The following is an 18,250-nucleotide window of genomic DNA, read 5'->3' as shown; positions in this document are numbered from 1 at the left end:
TATATATACAGTACAGTATAGCAATAAACAATCAGTTGTGTGTACAAGGAGTGTTAAAACCAGCCCAAGGTTGTGTGGGGCCCTTACCAGAATTTGATTAATGGGCTTGCTTCTGGCTTAGCCCTTCGCTACCACTGCACCCTGAATATTTATTTGATTGTGCTTGATTATTTGTGCTTCGTATATTCAACAAAATATTTTCAGGGTTTACTAATGTGAACATTTCAAGAAACCAGCCAACCTCAGTTTCCATTAAAAAGGTTGTGGTGACTAATGTGTGTTAGCAATCACACAATGTCATGACCCATGAACATGATGCCATCATTTTTAATTAGCTTTGACGCTTACTCTTTTTATGATTCCGATTTTTGGATGTGTCATTATTGTTATCACAAATTCTGTTGGTTTTGGTTTGTGAGAGAAAACTAGTGTAACTGGATAAAACCCATGTACACGTGGAAAGAATACAGTAAACTCCACACAGAAAGTCACCAGCCAGGTTGTGAACCTTTGACCTTCCTGCCGTGAGGCTTCTGGGCATGAGGAAAGAGGAAAGAGTAGGATTTCTTATGTGAATGCCTTGGTGGTTGAAAACTTGTCAAAGAGCTTAAAACATTTCTACCAAATCAGATATCATCAAAGAAGGTGACGCTCATCTACATACAAATCAGAGAATCTTTGTTTGCTCTCTGGTTAATCTGTTGCAGCTGTAACAACGGTAAAGTTATCAATGAGTGTGAGTTTATTAAGGCTTCATTAAAATGTTGATGCAGATACACATCAGCCATTTAGTTTATTAACATACATCTTCATGTTTTTTTCATTAAYTTTCAAAGTGTCTATAGCATAAAGCAGGCACAGTGACTCAACTCAGTGTTTTGACATCATGTGTAATTTCAAGTAATTTGGCATTATGTGACCAATCACAATCAAGAGTGCTGAAGCTGTAAATGTGTGTCAGTATACATGTTCACACACAAAAGCACAAAAAATGTAAAATTGGTTATATTTTTAGGTTTTCTGTAGGTGCGCCACAAAATGGTTCAACCATTTTCTTTCAAAATAAAGGTTTAATACATTTTCCTAAAAACTGAAACAACTCATTTTAAACAAGCGTAAAGTCTCATTTATTTTTCTGTGATTGTTTATGTATATAATATAAAGGTGCTTTAGTTGTCCAATGAATTTGATTAGTCTAAGCTGCTACAGTGGTACACCCTATTCAGAAAAGATGCTTTACAGAAAATCTTGAGTTGAACTTAATGCTACCTCACTAAGACACTAATCCTGCTTTGTAGCACAGGCCTCAGCTCTTCAATTTCAGTATGTTTATTAGACCAACAATTCAAGGCTTTCTTTCCATTTTAAGACATCTCGCCAATATGGCCCTCCCAAGAGGCCACCATCATTAACGGAAGACATTTCTCTTTCTCTTGTCTCCGCAGGAAAAGAAGAGTATGTTGCAACCTTCAAAGGATCCGAGTTCTTCTGCTACGACTTGTCCTTGAACCCAATTCAAAGCAGCAGTGATGAAATCACGTTGTCTTTTAAAACCCTTCAGAGGAACGGACTAATGCTGCACACGGGCAAATCTGCTGATTACGTCAACCTGGCCCTGAAAAATGGGGCCGTSTCACTCGTCATTAATTTGGGGTCTGGCGCCTTTGAAGCTCTTGTGGAGCCGGTCAATGGGAAATTTAATGACAATGATTGGCATGATGTCAAAGTAACAAGGAATCTACGTCAGGTAACAGTACAAATGGTGATGAACAGACTCTCTAAATTAATTAAACAAATGCTCCTAAATCATTACAGTCATACAATACATTTTTTCCCCAAGATGTAATTGGTTTGCTAAATTGAGTCATGGTGGTTCAGGGTGAAGACTTAAACAGCACCATAAAAGAGCAGGGGCATCATTGAAACAAGATCTTAATTAAATTATGTTTTAAGAAATAAATGTAAAAAAGGTACATTGCATTGTACTGCTATAATTAAAAGACCTTTCAAAACAATTTATTGAACTATAGGTGAAATTAAAATCCACCCACAAATTATTTCAGGGACTATACCAGTCGTGTGTGACAAACACATTGGTCCCCAAACTACAAATATACTAAGCAGCTGTTGTTATCATTGTTTCCAATTAATGGTTTAGCCTTACAGAACTATGAAGCAAGAGCATACTTATAAAAGTTTAGTTTTAAAGAAAACTTGCATGTGAAGCTCCCAAGTCGTCACATATTGACGCTTTTCCAAGGTTCCCTCTGCYTCCGATTTTGACACGTCAGGTACCCCCCTTGCATCAGTTTTTGACGAGATGGGCGGAATCTGTTGTCATAATTTCAGAAAGTGTAGAAAATGCACAAAAACTACTGTCCCAAAGTCTAAAATTATCTTTGCTCACTTTAGACATCCTGTCCCTGACCCTAGTACCTAAAATTAACCATTAACCCTGATACCTATGTAAGAAAAATACGTGTTCAATACGACTGAAATCAAGATGAAAACACCATTGTAAAATAAAATGATTTGTGGTAGGAATAAAATCATACAACACCAGAATTCTGAAAACCGAGTGAGGTTTAATTGTCACCGGCTGACAAGGAAAACCACACTTGCCAAAAGCCAGGAAGTACATCTTTTTATACGATTCTTCAATGCCTGAGGTCTCCCCCTACTGARCTACGGCTGAGTCACAGGCATTCATCCAGAAATCTCAACCTAATGTTATCATAACYGTTCACTTATGTGTTGTTTATGATTCGGACATGTAACTACTCTATTTCAATTAACACATAATAGATTAATAATAGATCAACCATTATAAAAAGGAAACCCTAATAATCTAGTGTTGTGCTTCTAACATCAGTACTAATCTGTAACAACTATAAATTTCTTCACCTAAAATTAACCATTTTTTAGAAATTGTAGGAAATTCACGTGAACCACGTGTTCCAAAACCTAAAATTACCTAATATTCGCCCTTGACATCCTATCCCTGACCCCAGTACCTAAAATTAACCATTAATCCTGATCCCTCATATTAACCTTAGACCCCCGACCCAAAGACCCCTGGTGGCGCAACCTGAAAAAGCCGCTGGCGGCAAGGACTGACGCGAGGGGGTCACTTGACGCATCAAAATAAGACACAGAGGGAACCTTGGAAAAGCGTCAATATGTTGACGAGTCAGGCGTGAGAATGTGTTACTGTAGCATAGTTGCAAATGGAAAAGAAAATACAGTATAGGTTTAATTTGGATATTCTAACAACAATAGACATCTTAACAGTTTTAAATTTAAATGCCATAGCTCTGGTTCAATTGTTCACCCCTGAGTTTTATTCCCATTTATTTACTAGAATATTTTACAGGAAAACAGAGTCAAACCCTGTAGATTTGTTCCTGCTCAAATGCTTGGAAATGTTTATCTTCACCTCAGAACAAAAGATATTACCAAAACTGTTTATTGGCAAGAATTTGTCCAGCACGAGCACTCACTGCATTCAAAACGTAAAAAAATTAAAAAATAAAAAATAAAAAGCATATTGAGTGCATGCTTTGTGGGGGGGATCCAAATTACCATCCTCCTCATTTCTTTGTCAGGTCCTCTTTGCTTTGTCTCATTGCAGTAAAGTGATCCTAAAGTTCATCAGTAAGACCAAATAAGAGGTAAAGTATTGTATGAGTGCCAGAAAGTCGGGTGCAGTGGATTGGCAAAATGCTTAAGATTAAATGAAAAAATAAATATTTGAAACAAAACACTGCTATATTCTCAAACTTGGGGGAGTTCAAAAGAGGGTCAATGATGTGCTTTAGGCATTCTTTTTTTAACAAACCATTTGGTGTCTGTCAGTCATAAACTTTCTTTAATGAGCAGTTTTTTCCTGCCACCTATACAGCTGTCTTGGCACACACAGAAAATGGTGCAAAAATCGCACGAGGAACTCGGGGAGTCACTGGTTGAGCTCTAGCTCCGTTTGTGGAGGATTCTTGTTATTTTRCTTGGTCTGCTTTTTTCTTGTTAAACTTATTTTGCCCTTTCTTTACTCTATGTTACTAACATGCTTTGAAAACAAACTAACATCATTCATGGAATGTACCATTCTACTAACCAGTATGTTTTTTTTATTTTTTAATTTTATTATTATTTTTTGCTGTTTAACAGTGTACTAACAGTATTGACCATCATATATTATTTGAGTAACAATCGTTATTCTGTTCACAGTTTTTAATTTCCTTTCTCCCCCCTTTTCCACAAAGCACTCAGGCATTGGACACGCTATGGTAAACAAACTACATTGTTCGGTAGATATCATTCTAATTGTTTCTTAGTTTGGGTTTGCCGTGTGTTTCTTTTCTTTCCTTTTTTTTACTGTAGACGTCATTTACAAAATAAGGGAAACTGCGGTTGGTACTCTTCTGCTTACTTTTTGAATTATTTTTATTTATTTATTTCTTGGTCCGTTCATTGGTTTCACCCCTTATTTCATTTGTTTTCTGTCCAATTCTGTTTGATCCACCTTTTCAGGAGCATCATTTCYAGCCTTTTGCATCAAGCTGTGGTTAATAATGAGGACGCTCTCCTGTCTGGCTGGTCTGATGCTCTATATGGCTCAGCCAGTTGTTTCCTCATCCACGTCGCATGGCATGCTGTTTGTCCCACATGTTTCATATGCCAAACTCTCCATTTGCCAACATGGGTGTTCTGACAGTTGGGCTGTGTTTGTCATTTCTTTTCTAGTGGCTTTTATTTTGTGTGCACGCTTGTTCAGTGTCCATCAAATTATCCAAGAGCCTTTGCATGTATGTGACACTGGAAACACTGACTCTGTGTCCCAATCCAAAATTTGGGAAGACATATTTTTGATTTCTTATAAATGAAAAGAAAAGACAAATACTTGCATGTTGTATTTTACAGTACCCTGAATCATTATCTTATACTTGTGCTTCCTATAGCATGTGCTCCCTTTCTAACTAGTGGCACGTTGTGATTTATTTTGTAGAACTGAATGTACTATTTTGAAATAATAGTTAAACTAACTTGAGTAACACTTTACTAACACCATTTTTGTGTCTGCTAAATTACTTTTAAGTTGCAGTTGAGACGATACTAACACTGTAGTATGGGCAGTTTTACTAACGTCATTAGAATAGCTCTCCACTGAACTAATCAAAKTGGTCAAAATAATAATAAACAAGAAAAAAGACAATAAACCAGACATGAAAATGGGTTTGGGAAATATAAACATAATATGGAAGTATATCACGGTCAAAAAGAAAGAAAGGGCAATAACAGTAAAGTGTGTAGGCTGTTTCAGTATAGTGTGTCCTTTTCCCTGTGTTTTGTTGTTTAGGTAACGATATCTGTGGATGGGATTCTGACCACCACCGGATACACGCAGGAGGACTACACCATGCTGGGCTCGGATGACTTTTTCTACGTTGGAGGGAGCCCTAGCACCGCCGACCTGCCTGGATCTCCTGTTAGCAACAACTTCATGGGTTGCCTCAAGGAGGTAAACACTTCTTCTGTGTGAACCCTTYGACTAGTGGGTGTATGGGACTCAGCTTGCTTCACCTAAAGACACTAGAACACTCTCCCACCCACACGCTGACCTTTGTCTCTTCCAGAACATTCTACTTTTGTTTGTTTCTCCTCCCGTCCTCCTCATGCTATAAAACAAACTTTTTTTTCCTTCTATACCTCCTATATGTGTTTGCTTCTTCTTCTTTGTACAAATGATGTTTAACACATACATAAACACCATTCAAACACACAGCTCTGCCTTGAAGTGGAATTTAGCACTGTTCATCCACAGCTCCGTCAGGTGCAACATCAAAGAAGAGCAGCGATCCAGAGATCAGGGAGTTGAATTATCATGAGCGCTTGAAAAAAACTGAAACCCTCGAACACGTACCAATGCAGAGGAATACTGAAATCATACAAGACTGTTGCAGACTCATACGATGCYAGAACACTCGAGGCTACCTTTAATGATATACGTTTGATGTCGTTAGCATGCAGTTTGCAAAATTATAAATTCAGAGTGCTGGGCATGAGGCACCTGGGCTGCAAATACAGACAGCAATTACGTATTTTACCAGATGATGGACATAATTTAGAAGAAGTCTTATTATTTGTTGMAGTGCTCAAGAAACACATTTACAGCCACTAGGCAACATTCTAAAATTATTTTCAATGTAATCCAAAATGATCCCTTAATTTACTGCATTTTTAAAAAATCCCTTTTATTTCATGCTTGGTTTTTATTTTACTTTTTTGGTGACCAACACATTGCATCTTACCTCAACCTTTGACTGTCATCCTTAATTACATCTTGGGGAGTTCTGAGGCAGTTCTGTTTAATGAGCAGAACAGTGTGGGCCACACATTCTCCTGCCACATTTAACTTGTTAGAAGTCTTGTTAAGAAGTACGCTTTAGTTGGATACATTTCTCTGGAGTGCCGCAGATGTGGTGACAACACAAGTCACCCAGTGATAACGTTTAGGTCGCAACGTCTTAATAGCCTTAATAATGTTGCTGTGACAACCAACGATGGCATTGGTACTCCAGTGTTGATACATTACAGAGTAAAATAGACTTTAAAAGGATCCACAATTAGTTGTAACATTAAACTTTATTTGATAAACATATATTTTAACTGAACTTTAAACATATATTTTAACTGAACTTTAAATTTACAAAACTGAACAGCCTACAGCTGTTCAGTTTTGTAAATTTTTTAAAAAATATTTGAACATGGACGGAGCGATTTTATTTACACACAAAGCATTCTGGGTAAATGAAGACGTCGATGGGTCCTCGGTGCGAGGCTGCGAGCAGCTATATCCACCCTGAAGGTTAATCTTGGACAATATCTGACGATCGGCTTTTTTTTATGAAGCCAGAGAGCGTTGACAGAGAGGAGAAGGTAGAAACGACTGGATGGAGGACAACAGAGCTGCTTCATGGAAGAAGAACCCCAGCTTAGCCTGTTAGCTTTAGCGCCGACACTATATTGTCTTATATGTATTAGCTTGGTGCTGGCGTGACAAACAAGCTAAATTGGGGTCCTCCATCTATATTTTCAGTTGCAGACTGAGTTGTACACAATAAATGTCAACACAACAAAGCCCAACATCAAATAACTATTTACTTACTATTTAAAAAMTGCATGGCATTTTGCTAAGAATATGAAAATGCATTGTTCAAAATTAATGGTGCTAAGTGTTAGCATGCAAGAATCTTTGAGTGAGAGACAAAGAAGAGATTAAATAATAAAAAKCCCAAAATATTTAAACAGATTCCTATTAAATTAGTAGCTATTAAAACTATCTCACATTTTTAATTGTACTGAGCTGAATGTCTCATCAGTTGGCATTCATTGTTGGGACTGGAACAAGAGCCAGAGGCTGCTGCCGATGGTGGCACCCAATCAGTTTATTGCTCAGAAGGATCCAGACTAGAAGGAACAGACTACCACCTCCTTTATTTTACCTCTTCTACACTTTAGCCAACACTCCATCAGTTTTCTGAGTACATGATCAGAGTTTTTGAATATYATTTATGTACAAGGGGAAGCCTTAGATCTGTCACAAAATGCACCCAAATATCACATCTTGCCTAGATAGGTTAGAAAATCTGTGTACGCACAAACAAAACATTTCATAGTGATGAAACGTACCAAAAAGAGKGACTGAGGACATGACAATGTTTTACTACTTCTTATTTTCCTATATTCAAGGGAATATTTTATAAAGACAGAATCAAAAATGACTTGTTTCTTACCAGGTCTTAAAATTGGGGATATAAAAACTTTGGAAGACCAAAAAACAATACTTAATATATAATAATATATAATTGTTACGTTCATACTTAAAACACTAAAACTGGAAGACAGTGCCACCTAACGTGAGATAGAGGAACTGGTAAGTCTTAGAGAGCTGAAATTTTGCACATAGGTAGATTTATCCAAATCAAGYAAAAAAGTCTCTCCTATGCCCCTTTCACATACTTTTTGATGGTTTTTGGTGATTCTTACTGGTTTTTGGTCCTCGTAGGCCCCTTACACATGTTTTTTTATGGCTTTCGGTGGTTTTCAGTAGTTTTCAAACCCTGTGACTTCTGAGTTTTGACCTGAGACCCTGCAGTCAGCAGAGGGTGCAATCCTCGCTTCATTAGAGGCCAAATTTACTTTTCTAAAGAAGACCCAGTTTGATTTATTCCACGCTTTTTTTTACTACGCTGACGAGCTTTGTGCYTCACGTCAGCCAGTGCTGTGGAAATATACAGGTGCCCCATCGCAGGTCAGCTGCTGAGTATGTCGTGATAGAATATGAGCTGTAGTTTAACAGCATGTGCAGCGGGCCCTGATTGATGGCATGTCCCCAAGTGGCTTTGTTGCAGTGTTCGTGTGGACTCCAGTCGGAGCCGCCACGCCTGCCGGTTGGTTCTGATGGCAAAACAAACGGTGGTGCAGTAATAGCTCAGTTGTCACAACCCTGGTTTGATGACAAATTAGTGCAGCACTACTAGTGCAGAGCAAGGCGTAGCTGAAACCAAAGCTTCTTTAACACTGAAAGGTGCCCTTTGTCTTGACTATAAAAAATGATTTAGGTTTATTGGCGGTATCTGTTCCATCTTGGTCTGCATGACTTAAGCCCAGCTGCCAGATATGTTATCCTTCAGCCCTTTATTTCTTTCTGCAATCTTTCCTTTAGACAGTAGATTTATTTTGTTTTGGTGAATTGGCCTTTTGTTCCCCATTCTATTTATTTATTCATGGAATCTTTTAGTCATGTAAAACAATGGGAACAGAGACCTTGCACTGTTTTCTAATTTTTTTGTGAATATTTAATGCAAATAGATCCATTAAGTCATAGTTTCATGAAAAACTAAGCCAGGACACAGCTGATTTTGGTGCACCTCTCTACACTTGATCCACCTGAACTGTTAAACTCTCCAGACCTGACTCATGGTGAACAAAATGCTCATATTGCAATCCCACTGGCCGTGTCCCAAATTCCAGGCAAATGCTTAGCAGGACAGCAGATTTTAATAGCTGGCCCTTTAATTATGTATTTATTTAATTATTTTTATTTTACATTGAAACATACAGTYTTTTACTTACATGTACCATTAAAACACTTTAAGTATTAGAATTATCAGGTTTGATTTATTCAGCAAACTGACTGGCACCATTTACTTCAACACAGATGTGTCAGAATTTCTGGAGTGAAAGTATAACAGGCACACCCATGTTTTAATTAAAGATTTTGACATTTGCCTAAATGCTAATTAGTTTCTCAAATGGAAATTGGAAATGGTGAGATAGACGAATCCTTGCATTGCAGCTACACAARTGCAGCAGATAGCCTGTCATTATAAAAACTGGATGATGATAAGGTTATGGCTGCTTCAGTTTGTTTCTGAAACTTGCCAATTACAGTCACACATGCAACGTGCAGTTGGACGCGTTACCACACAAACTATAATGACCTTTAGTTTTTTAGTAACGCGTTCAGGATCCATTTATAAAATTTGATTGGAATATTTTTTTCCCGATATATAGTATGGAACGTCATTTGTCTCTTAAGGCACTCTTCAAACACAATGAGCTTTATGAAAGCATAAACAGTGATGGATTTATTTTTCCTGCTCCAACCACCCTCAATAGCAGTTCAGAGGTCACAGGTTCAATCCACTTCATTTTGTTTGAATCAAATCAAATAAAAACTGGTTTATTCGTTTATCAATGCTCTAATTTGCACATYCTGAATACTGCAGAGTGAAAGAGTAAGCTCTGTTTTAAACAGGTACATCATCTGCCCACTTTTATTATAATCACAGGCTCCAACTGAAGCCCTAATCAGCTTTATATGCACCACCTGCAATTTATACTCAAGCTTAGAATCATTACTTCCCTCACACAGCTCTCATTGACTCAAAATGTTATTTCTTTTGTTGATACTGATGCTTCAAAAAAAAGTGAAAATACCCTGCCAGAGTGCACTGGACACTTGTAGTAACGACTCCAGACAGGGACCAAAGATAGCAGGGAAACAAGTGACATTTGGTGCCATGTAGGTGCAGCTTGACTAGTGCTTGAGGCATACAAACCTTGCTCATGACACACTTTCCTCGGGGATTACATGTTACCTGGACAACTGCTGGTTACTTGTAACATTTCATGAAARATTTGCAGTACATGCTGCAAGATGTTTAGTTTTGTTTATTTCTTTTGTTTAAATGTATGGCTGAACTATGGAAATTTAACTTTCAGCTTCTACATACATTTCAGGTTGTTTATAAAAACAATGATGTGAGACTCGAGTTGTCCAGACTGGCAAAGTTGGGTGATCCCAAGATGAAGATCCACGGAACCGTTGCCTTCAAGTGTGAGAACGTAGCAACTCTGGACCCCATCACGTTCGAGACACCTGAATCGTTTATAATCCTCAACAAATGGAATGCTAAGAAGACAGGCTCCATCTCGTTTGACTTCCGCACCACTGAGCCCAATGGCCTTCTTCTCTTCAGCCACGGCAAACCCAAACAACAACCAAAGGATTCCAAGACGCCCCAAACTCTTAAGGTGGATTTCTTTGCCATTGAAATGCTGGATGGCCATCTGTACCTGCTGCTAGACATGGGCTCAGGAACGACAAAGACCAGGGCAGTCAACAAGAAAGTCAATGATGGTGAATGGTACCATGTGGACTTCCAGCGAGACGGAAGATCAGGTAAATTTTACAGCGTTTTATGATACAGTACCGAGTGGTTTTCACTAAACTGTCCTGATGCATCTCAGTAATCCAGTTAGAAAAATATCAAAAAGAAAAAAATAAGTAGGTCCTCTGGATGGGTTCTTCTTTAGTGAAATGTTTTGTCTCTCCTCCAAGAGACTTATGAGTTTCAGGGMAACTCAGCCTTATAAGCACTGCCTCCACATGGTGGACAAACAGGTTAGTCGCATGCAAAAGAGGGCCATCGCCTAACAATAGGCTTGATTAACTCTATTTAGACACATGCAAAAGAGGGCCATCGCCTAACAGTAAGCTTGATTAGCTCAATTGTTCATAGAGGGTCATGTGCCCCATCACCTGACTTATGTTTTTGGATGCTTCGGGTGTGGTTATTTGGTGTTTTGTTATGTGTATGCAGTGAGTGCAAGTGGGGTACTGTTCCCTTGTCACCTCTATGAACAATAGAGCTAATCAATCCTATTGTTAGGCGATGGCCCTCTCTTGCATGTGACTAACCCGTTTGTCCATGTGGAGGCAGTGCTTAGAAGGCTGAGTTCACCTGAAACTCATCAGACTGAAGAAGTCTCTTGGAGGAGAGATGAAACGTTTCACTAAAGAAGAACCCATCCAGAGGACCTACTTATTTTTTTCTTTTCGATTTTCACTAAACTGTTGTTGAAGTCTCGTATAACATAAATCTGCAAGATTTAGTCCAGTAGACCAAACTATAGAAGGGACAGTCCAGCTAAATTGTTCAATATAGTGTACTCCTGTCACCCACCCACACAAACTTACTCACATGCACACACCACCTCAAGCTCTCTCGCCGGGTTCTCTCTACTCGCCAATCTCTCTCTGTCTACCCTGCCCAAGTTTCCATGGAAACAAGAGGTGGTCTCTCCTAAAACCAAGACTGCACAGTGCTGTGCTGAGCAGTGTGCTAATGACATTTTGAAGTAACTTTTCCTCCTATCCTCAAGTCTATGACATCAATACTTATGCACTAGAGTGTAAAGAGGACATAAAAATAGGTCTCCTATGACTTCCAAAGTATAAATAAGTACGAAAACATGTAAAAAAGTTGCAATTATTTCTTATTTCAATGATAAACTTTAATTTTATGATTAAATGCACCAAAATATATTTAAAAGGTGAAAGATAATAACAATTGTCTTGCCACTGAGCTCTTGGCTTTAAGTAACTGAGCAATTTAGTTGGATAGCAATGAAAATAAGCTGCCTTAAAGTCAACATCAACCATAAACTAAATCTGCCATAATGCAGCTACTGCATACAAACTAATCAGTGAGTAAAACTTTATTAGTTTTACTTTTAATTTTTCTGTATTTATTTCAGATTTYGTCAGTCYTACACTTAGTTCTTATCAGTGTTTAAAAGAGGATGTGTTAAAACACGGTTTAGTCAAAGTTAAACATGAATCTTTGAATCTGATCACAACTGGCCCTTCGAGGGCCACCATAACGCTCATGTGGCCCTTGATGAAAATGATTTTGACACCCCTGTTATGGAATGTATTAGTAGTAGTTTATTTCATTCATTTCTTAAAAAAACATGTTTTCTATATACAATAAAAATACAAATTATAAATGAAAGTTAGCAGAAGAAAAACTCTATAATATCTGCCCCTTTCCTTGGAAAAAATTAATTTAAACAAGACTAATCCTCAAATAACAAAAACAAAACAAAAAAAGGTAATGTAATGCATGAAACAGAATGTGTCTAACTTATTAAAACTTTTTCTTTTTTTACCTGAATAGAGATTCATACATTTTTGTTTTCTTTGAACAATAATTTCATGTAAATTGAGAGCAAAAATTAACTTGTAATAAAAAATAATAAAAAAAAAACGTTTAAAGCTTCATAAATCTACATGTGCATTAAAACCAATGTCCAGGACCATTTCTAATGGTCTGAAGCTCAGTGACTATCTTTTCACTCAATAATATTTAATTTATTTAGGAATTTTCTAAGTAAAAAGAAACAAATTTGCAAGTCCCCTGAGAGCATAAGTCACAAAACATATGGCACTCACAGCTTTTCATCTGCGTGTCAGATGTTTTATTAATACACACCACCAAGCACATCACTCGTAACAAAAATGCAACACAACAGCCAGACATAATTATCTACAGCCTGGTCTTCCATGAGTAACTCTTCCTGCAGCTGTGACAACGGCGGATAATGATCCCTGCCCTATTTAGTTTTGTCGGTTSTTCCGGCGGGAAACATGCCGGCAAATGGACTCTCGCTCTCAGAAAGCATCTTCAAACCTCAACGCATTAGAGACGCTAGGAGACACTATGCTTTTAAGTGAGGGTTTCTAGGCTGGGACTGCTGCAGGTCACTKATCAGGGACATTGCATGGACATTCCTAAGAGGGCACATGCGCCACTACTTCAAAAGCAAGCATGGAGGAAACGGGCACGTGGATGTGCAGACATGTAGGCAACACATTCCCCATCGTCACGGCCAGCTCACCAGCTTCTCTTTCTACAGAGAATCCAATCACATACAGAGATTTGGCCCTATTGCCCTAACTGGATTGCAGTAATCCCCTGCCTAACATGTTTTGGGGATGTGTGAGTGGGGTTAGGGGGAAATCATGCCAAGTTGAGCCGAGCTGSTGATGCAGAAAGTGTGCGAGCAATCCGAGCTGTCATTTTGACCCCTGTGTTCWCTTTTAACAATAGATCGCTCCTTATTGGTCAGCTTATGTGGAAAGAAAAGCAGAGACAGAGATGTGGTTGAACTGCTGATTGTCCCAATTTGTTTTTTTCTCTTCACTGTCATGATTCCCCTTCACAGCATTTTCAGTATATCCTTCTTATATCTCATCACTGAAACCTCTCTCAACCTTTTTCAGTCAAATGTTTTGCTTCATTCTCATTTTCTTTACTTCTTCTTTCTTTTTTATGCTAATGTTTTGCATTTGCAATGGCAAATCCGTTTCTTTTCCCCTTAAGACAAGGAAGATGTTCCAAAAATTGGCTCCACTGCATTGTCTGCATATGTGTTGTTTCCCTTGCTTGAAACTTCACAATGGTTCACATCCCCAAGGGATTGTGTTCTGCTTTCTGATTTAACATAGTTTGACAGTGTTTAAACACTTCCTAACAGGACTTTGACAAGTGAGCAGAGCAGTCTGAGTGGATGCCTTAGATGTCTCATCCTTCTCTCGTCTTCCACTTGCATCTATCCAGACAGACACGCTTGTTGATTTAAAGTATCCCTGTTTGCTTTTGATGACTGCAATAAGACCTATACCCATTTAATCCCAAAATTTTCTCTGCAAAATAGCTGCATGCATTTCATTCCTTAGACCTCCCTAACACATAATATTAATGATTTTTTTTTTCATTTTGTGTTAATTGTGTTAGTGAAAATATAGGTTTTGTACTCGGCAACAATTGTCGTCGGTGGGAGTGTAGTCTATATTGACACAAATCATTTATTCTGACCTATTACACACATGAAAAATATAAACAACAGTAACCTGCAAAACATGTTCTAACAAGGCATGGGTACAAGTTCAACAGTAGGAATGACTGTGATGTAGCACAGTGTTTTTCAAAGTGGGGGTCACGGCCCCCTGGGGGGTCGCCAGGGAGCATTATGGGGTCTTCAGAAAGCTGGAGGGGATGATAATTGGGAAAAAGGCAAAAACCTAAAATTTAAACCTATTAAATATTTTTTTATTAGCATGAAATTGAATCTGTTTTTCAATCATTCTTTGAAAATGTAATTTATAAAACTATATTGAAATGTTATTTAGGAGGGCATTTGATTCTTTTTGTTCTGTTATTATTGTCAACAGCTGTTTATTGAGTGGGATTATAATAGTGTTTAACACGTTTTAGTTAATAAAATTTGAATGCTAAACAAATACAGTATAATACTTATAAAAAGTGACTTAAAAACATTTTAACATTTTACATATTTTGTAGCATTGTTTGCAGGTTTGCAAAGGGGCACCCCAGCCAAACGCTTACTCTGTCCGGGGGGCTATGGCATGGAAAAGTTTGGGACCCCTTGCTGTAGCACACATCATTTAGGGGTTCTTTCAGGTCTAAAAGGTCTAAAACATCTAATGGTTTTAAGATGAGTGGAAAAAACCCTATAAGATAAATAAAATAAACAGTCAAACCTTTGACAGCTAGCATGTTTTCTAGACATAAAATATATATCTATGTGTTATACTAGTGGCAAGTTGCCGCTGGTATAACACATACATAGACATATATTCTAGACATAGAATATATCTCAGCAAAAGACTCTTTAAAGAATATATGTACAAAATATTTCAATTATTTGTGTTTATTAAGATATTTTATTTACTCCCTTTTGTACCAGTTTCAGACATTTCCCTCCAGCAGGGCAGGCAGGGGGTCAAGGGGTGTGGTCATGTGACCATTCACATTAACTACATGAAATTGATAAAGCTAAGAGTAGACAGCCTACTATTTTGTTGTAAAACTTAAAATAGCTGCCCAAAGCCAAAATAACACTTTTAGAGCTTCCAGAAGTAAAACAAAATGTCTGGCAACAGTTGTTGCCAGTGGGATTAAACAGGTTAAGAATAGAAACAAAATCATTTAAAGGGGCTATATTTTGATGATGGCCCCCTCAATGCTTTCTTTGTGAATGCATTATTCACATCATTGCCAGTCCAAACCAGGTCTCACTGCTGCAGGGTGGGATCTGTCAAAATTGATACTTCTCTCACAATTCACCCTGACCAGACTGATGTTCATTCTTTTTCCTGGGCACCTGCTTTACTTTCAGAAAAGTTTTCTCACTAATGAGTTTGATGTAGTGAGCTCGTTAGCTATAACCTGAAGGGAGCTGTTCTGGCTGCGTGACGGGTGGCCCATGCCAAGTGCGCAAAGCTTGGAAGTCTCAACAGTTGGTGCCGGCGAGAGCAGGGGCAGTGGGTGACGGCGGGAAAGTGCTGGAACAGATGCCTGGGGCCAAGACCCCAAGAAGAGAGCTGGAACATGTTACTGTGCACCAGGTTAATCATTGTGCACTTGGTCCTTAGCTGCCTCTCTGATGCACTTTTGCAGAAAGGCTGACTCACCTCGGCTTTGAAGAACACACACAAATGGAATTAATAGCTATCCTTTTTTCTGTTTATCTGTACATTAAAGTGAATAAGATAAATCACAAACATGAAGGAAATTGTTAATATTTAAAAAAAAATCTGGTATTTATTATATGTATASTTAATTTTGATTTTTACATTCATGCACCCTAATGGTAGCTGTAATGAAATGTGAAATGCCCCATTTAATGTCTAATTTGTCTCTAAAATAATCCACGCAGCCCTGCTGAAAATTCATGCATGGCTCAGGGCTTGTTTCCAAACATAAACACTTTGACTCAAAAAGTCACTTAAAAGCCATAGTCCTATCACACATACTCGCAGTTTTGAGTCTTGCCATTTAGCCCGAAGCAGTCAGCTAATAACTCTGTCATATCTGCCACGGCATGCATCTGCCACTCAAAATGTAAATTATGACTTTACGGCAATTGTGTTTCGGAGCATCCTTACCCTAGTTTTCCTCCTGCCGCTGCCTGCGCGGATCCTCGGCGGCGCAGTTTATAGATTACTCAATGAGGATGCGAGCAGTGCAGGCAGCCACCATTAATTAAAGTCCACAATGGCTCRTGCGCAGAGAGTGACAGATCCATATACAAATTAATCACCCAGTCRGAGTCCCACAGTAAGGCCTTCCTTTTACAAAGCTTTACAGTCCAGTCATGTCCGCTGTTGTTTACCGTGCTCCAGATCGAGAATTAAAGCTGAATGAGAGTGATAAATCACGGTGGGGAAACACACCAACTCCCATCGCAGGTTTATGTGTTGAAGAGGCAAAAAGAAGGAGAGACAGGGTGAAAAAACACAGCCTGCAGACCGTTAATCAAGTTCAAAAAGATGGTTTGGATTTAGGCTTTTTTTTCTCATGGTGGGCTGGTGGAAGAGGGTGTCTGCAATGATAAAGAGGGCAATGATTTTTCTTTTCCTTACCTTTCTTTTTATGACCACTGCTTTATAGATAAAGAAGATTTATTGGGGGAAATCCATGGAAAATGGAGAGGATGCTCTTAGGGATCCCAGATTAGGTTTCTAATTGACTAGCTGCCCTGTGATTAATAAGTCTTATCAACAGTCATCAGTCATTCTAAATGAAGAAAGTCCTGACCCTGTTCAGATGTATAACCCCAATTAGACTAATTTTTTCATCAAAGCCTGTTTTAAAACACATTTTATTTGCTTGTTTCTATTTTCCACAGGCCTTATGAAGTGTTTCGGCAATTAGGTAACAATGTAGTTAAACAATGTCAGAGTAGGGAAAAAAGAAAACAAAATAATATTTGTTGGACTTTTTTATTTAACTTTGTGTTATTTATTTTTAGGTACTATCTCCATCAATACTCTTCGCACTGCTTATACGGCCCCTGGGGAAAGTGAGATCCTGGACTTGGATGACAATCTCTACCTTGGGGGTCTGCCAGAGAACAAAATGGGGCTAGTGTTCCCTACTGAGGTGTGGACAGCACTGCTCAACTATGGCTACGTGGGCTGCATCCGAGATTTATTTATTGACGGACAGAGTAAGGATGTTCGACGACTGGCAGAGGTCCAGAAGGCCGCTGGGGTCAAACCATCATGCTCTAAAGAGCCTCCTAAACAGTGCTTGAGCAACCCTTGTCAAAACAATGGGATCTGTAGAGAAGGTTGGAATCGCTACGTGTGTGACTGCTCCGGGACTGGATACCTCGGACGTTCCTGTGAAAGAGGTAAAACTTTGCTTTTCTTTACAAATCCAACTGTTAGCGTCTGTACAAGTTTGGTTTGATGCACTATTTTGTGACATGGCGTGGCATCTTATGTTTTTATCTAGTCAAACTGCTCAGTGAAAGAAAAGGCCTCCACATACTCCAACCAAAGCCGAACAGCCGATGCACAGTCACGTGGTTCTGCATTCGTTTTCGTTTGAGACACATCAGGGAAACCCCTCCCACTTACTGCACGAGGTTCCTTCCCACTGGAGTCTACACTCCAGAAAAAGAAAAACAAACTCTGATCCACCGTTATTTTTTTCACAAATCTATCCCGATTAGATCCCAGTCTTTTGTCCACAAATCGGTTAACACTCCACACATATCTACAGATYGACTTCACCATACAAAACCACTTTCTTATCTCCACTTTTGAGATTTTGGCCGATTGACAATCTTTAAAGGGGCAATATCAWATAAAATCAATTTTTTGAGTGTTATGTTATAATGTTATACTCTCATAAAAAAACATGCCCAAAGCCTTGCTTTGACTCATTCATGCATGTTTGAGAAATCCTGCAAATTTTAGGCAGACATGCTGAGGAGCAAAATGACAGGTGGGGACCAGAAACGCCCCTGGGATGTGTCTTCAAGCCGAGCTTCCTCATCACGGAGCACACCTGCCCCCCACCCCCCA

General features: G+C 38.6%; 1 protein-coding gene across 21 annotated transcripts in view; it reads left to right on the top strand.

Moving 5' to 3' along the window:
* LOC106516126 (neurexin-1a) overlaps window positions 1-18,250 on the top strand; it is a 301,025-nt gene that overhangs the window by 101,927 nt on the left and 180,848 nt on the right. For 15 of the 21 annotated variants that reach the window (XM_014007392.1, XM_014006916.1, XM_014007233.1 and 12 more), the window contains 5 exons: window positions 1,446-1,747; window positions 4,263-4,286; window positions 5,357-5,518; window positions 10,306-10,747; window positions 17,188-17,571. In XM_014007392.1, coding sequence (XP_013862846.1) covers window positions 1,446-1,747; window positions 4,263-4,286; window positions 5,357-5,518; window positions 10,306-10,747; window positions 17,188-17,571 — 1,314 coding nt within the window. The other 6 variants (XM_014007560.1, XM_014008086.1, XM_014007308.1 and 3 more) reach the window with 2 other exon arrangements.

This window comes from Austrofundulus limnaeus, unplaced genomic scaffold (assembly GCF_001266775.1).
Source record: "Austrofundulus limnaeus strain Quisiro unplaced genomic scaffold, Austrofundulus_limnaeus-1.0 Scaffold0, whole genome shotgun sequence".
Lineage (NCBI taxonomy): Eukaryota > Metazoa > Chordata > Actinopteri > Cyprinodontiformes > Rivulidae > Austrofundulus > Austrofundulus limnaeus.
Note: the sequence above shows the minus strand (reverse complement) of the source record. Positions and strands in the feature narration are given on the sequence as shown.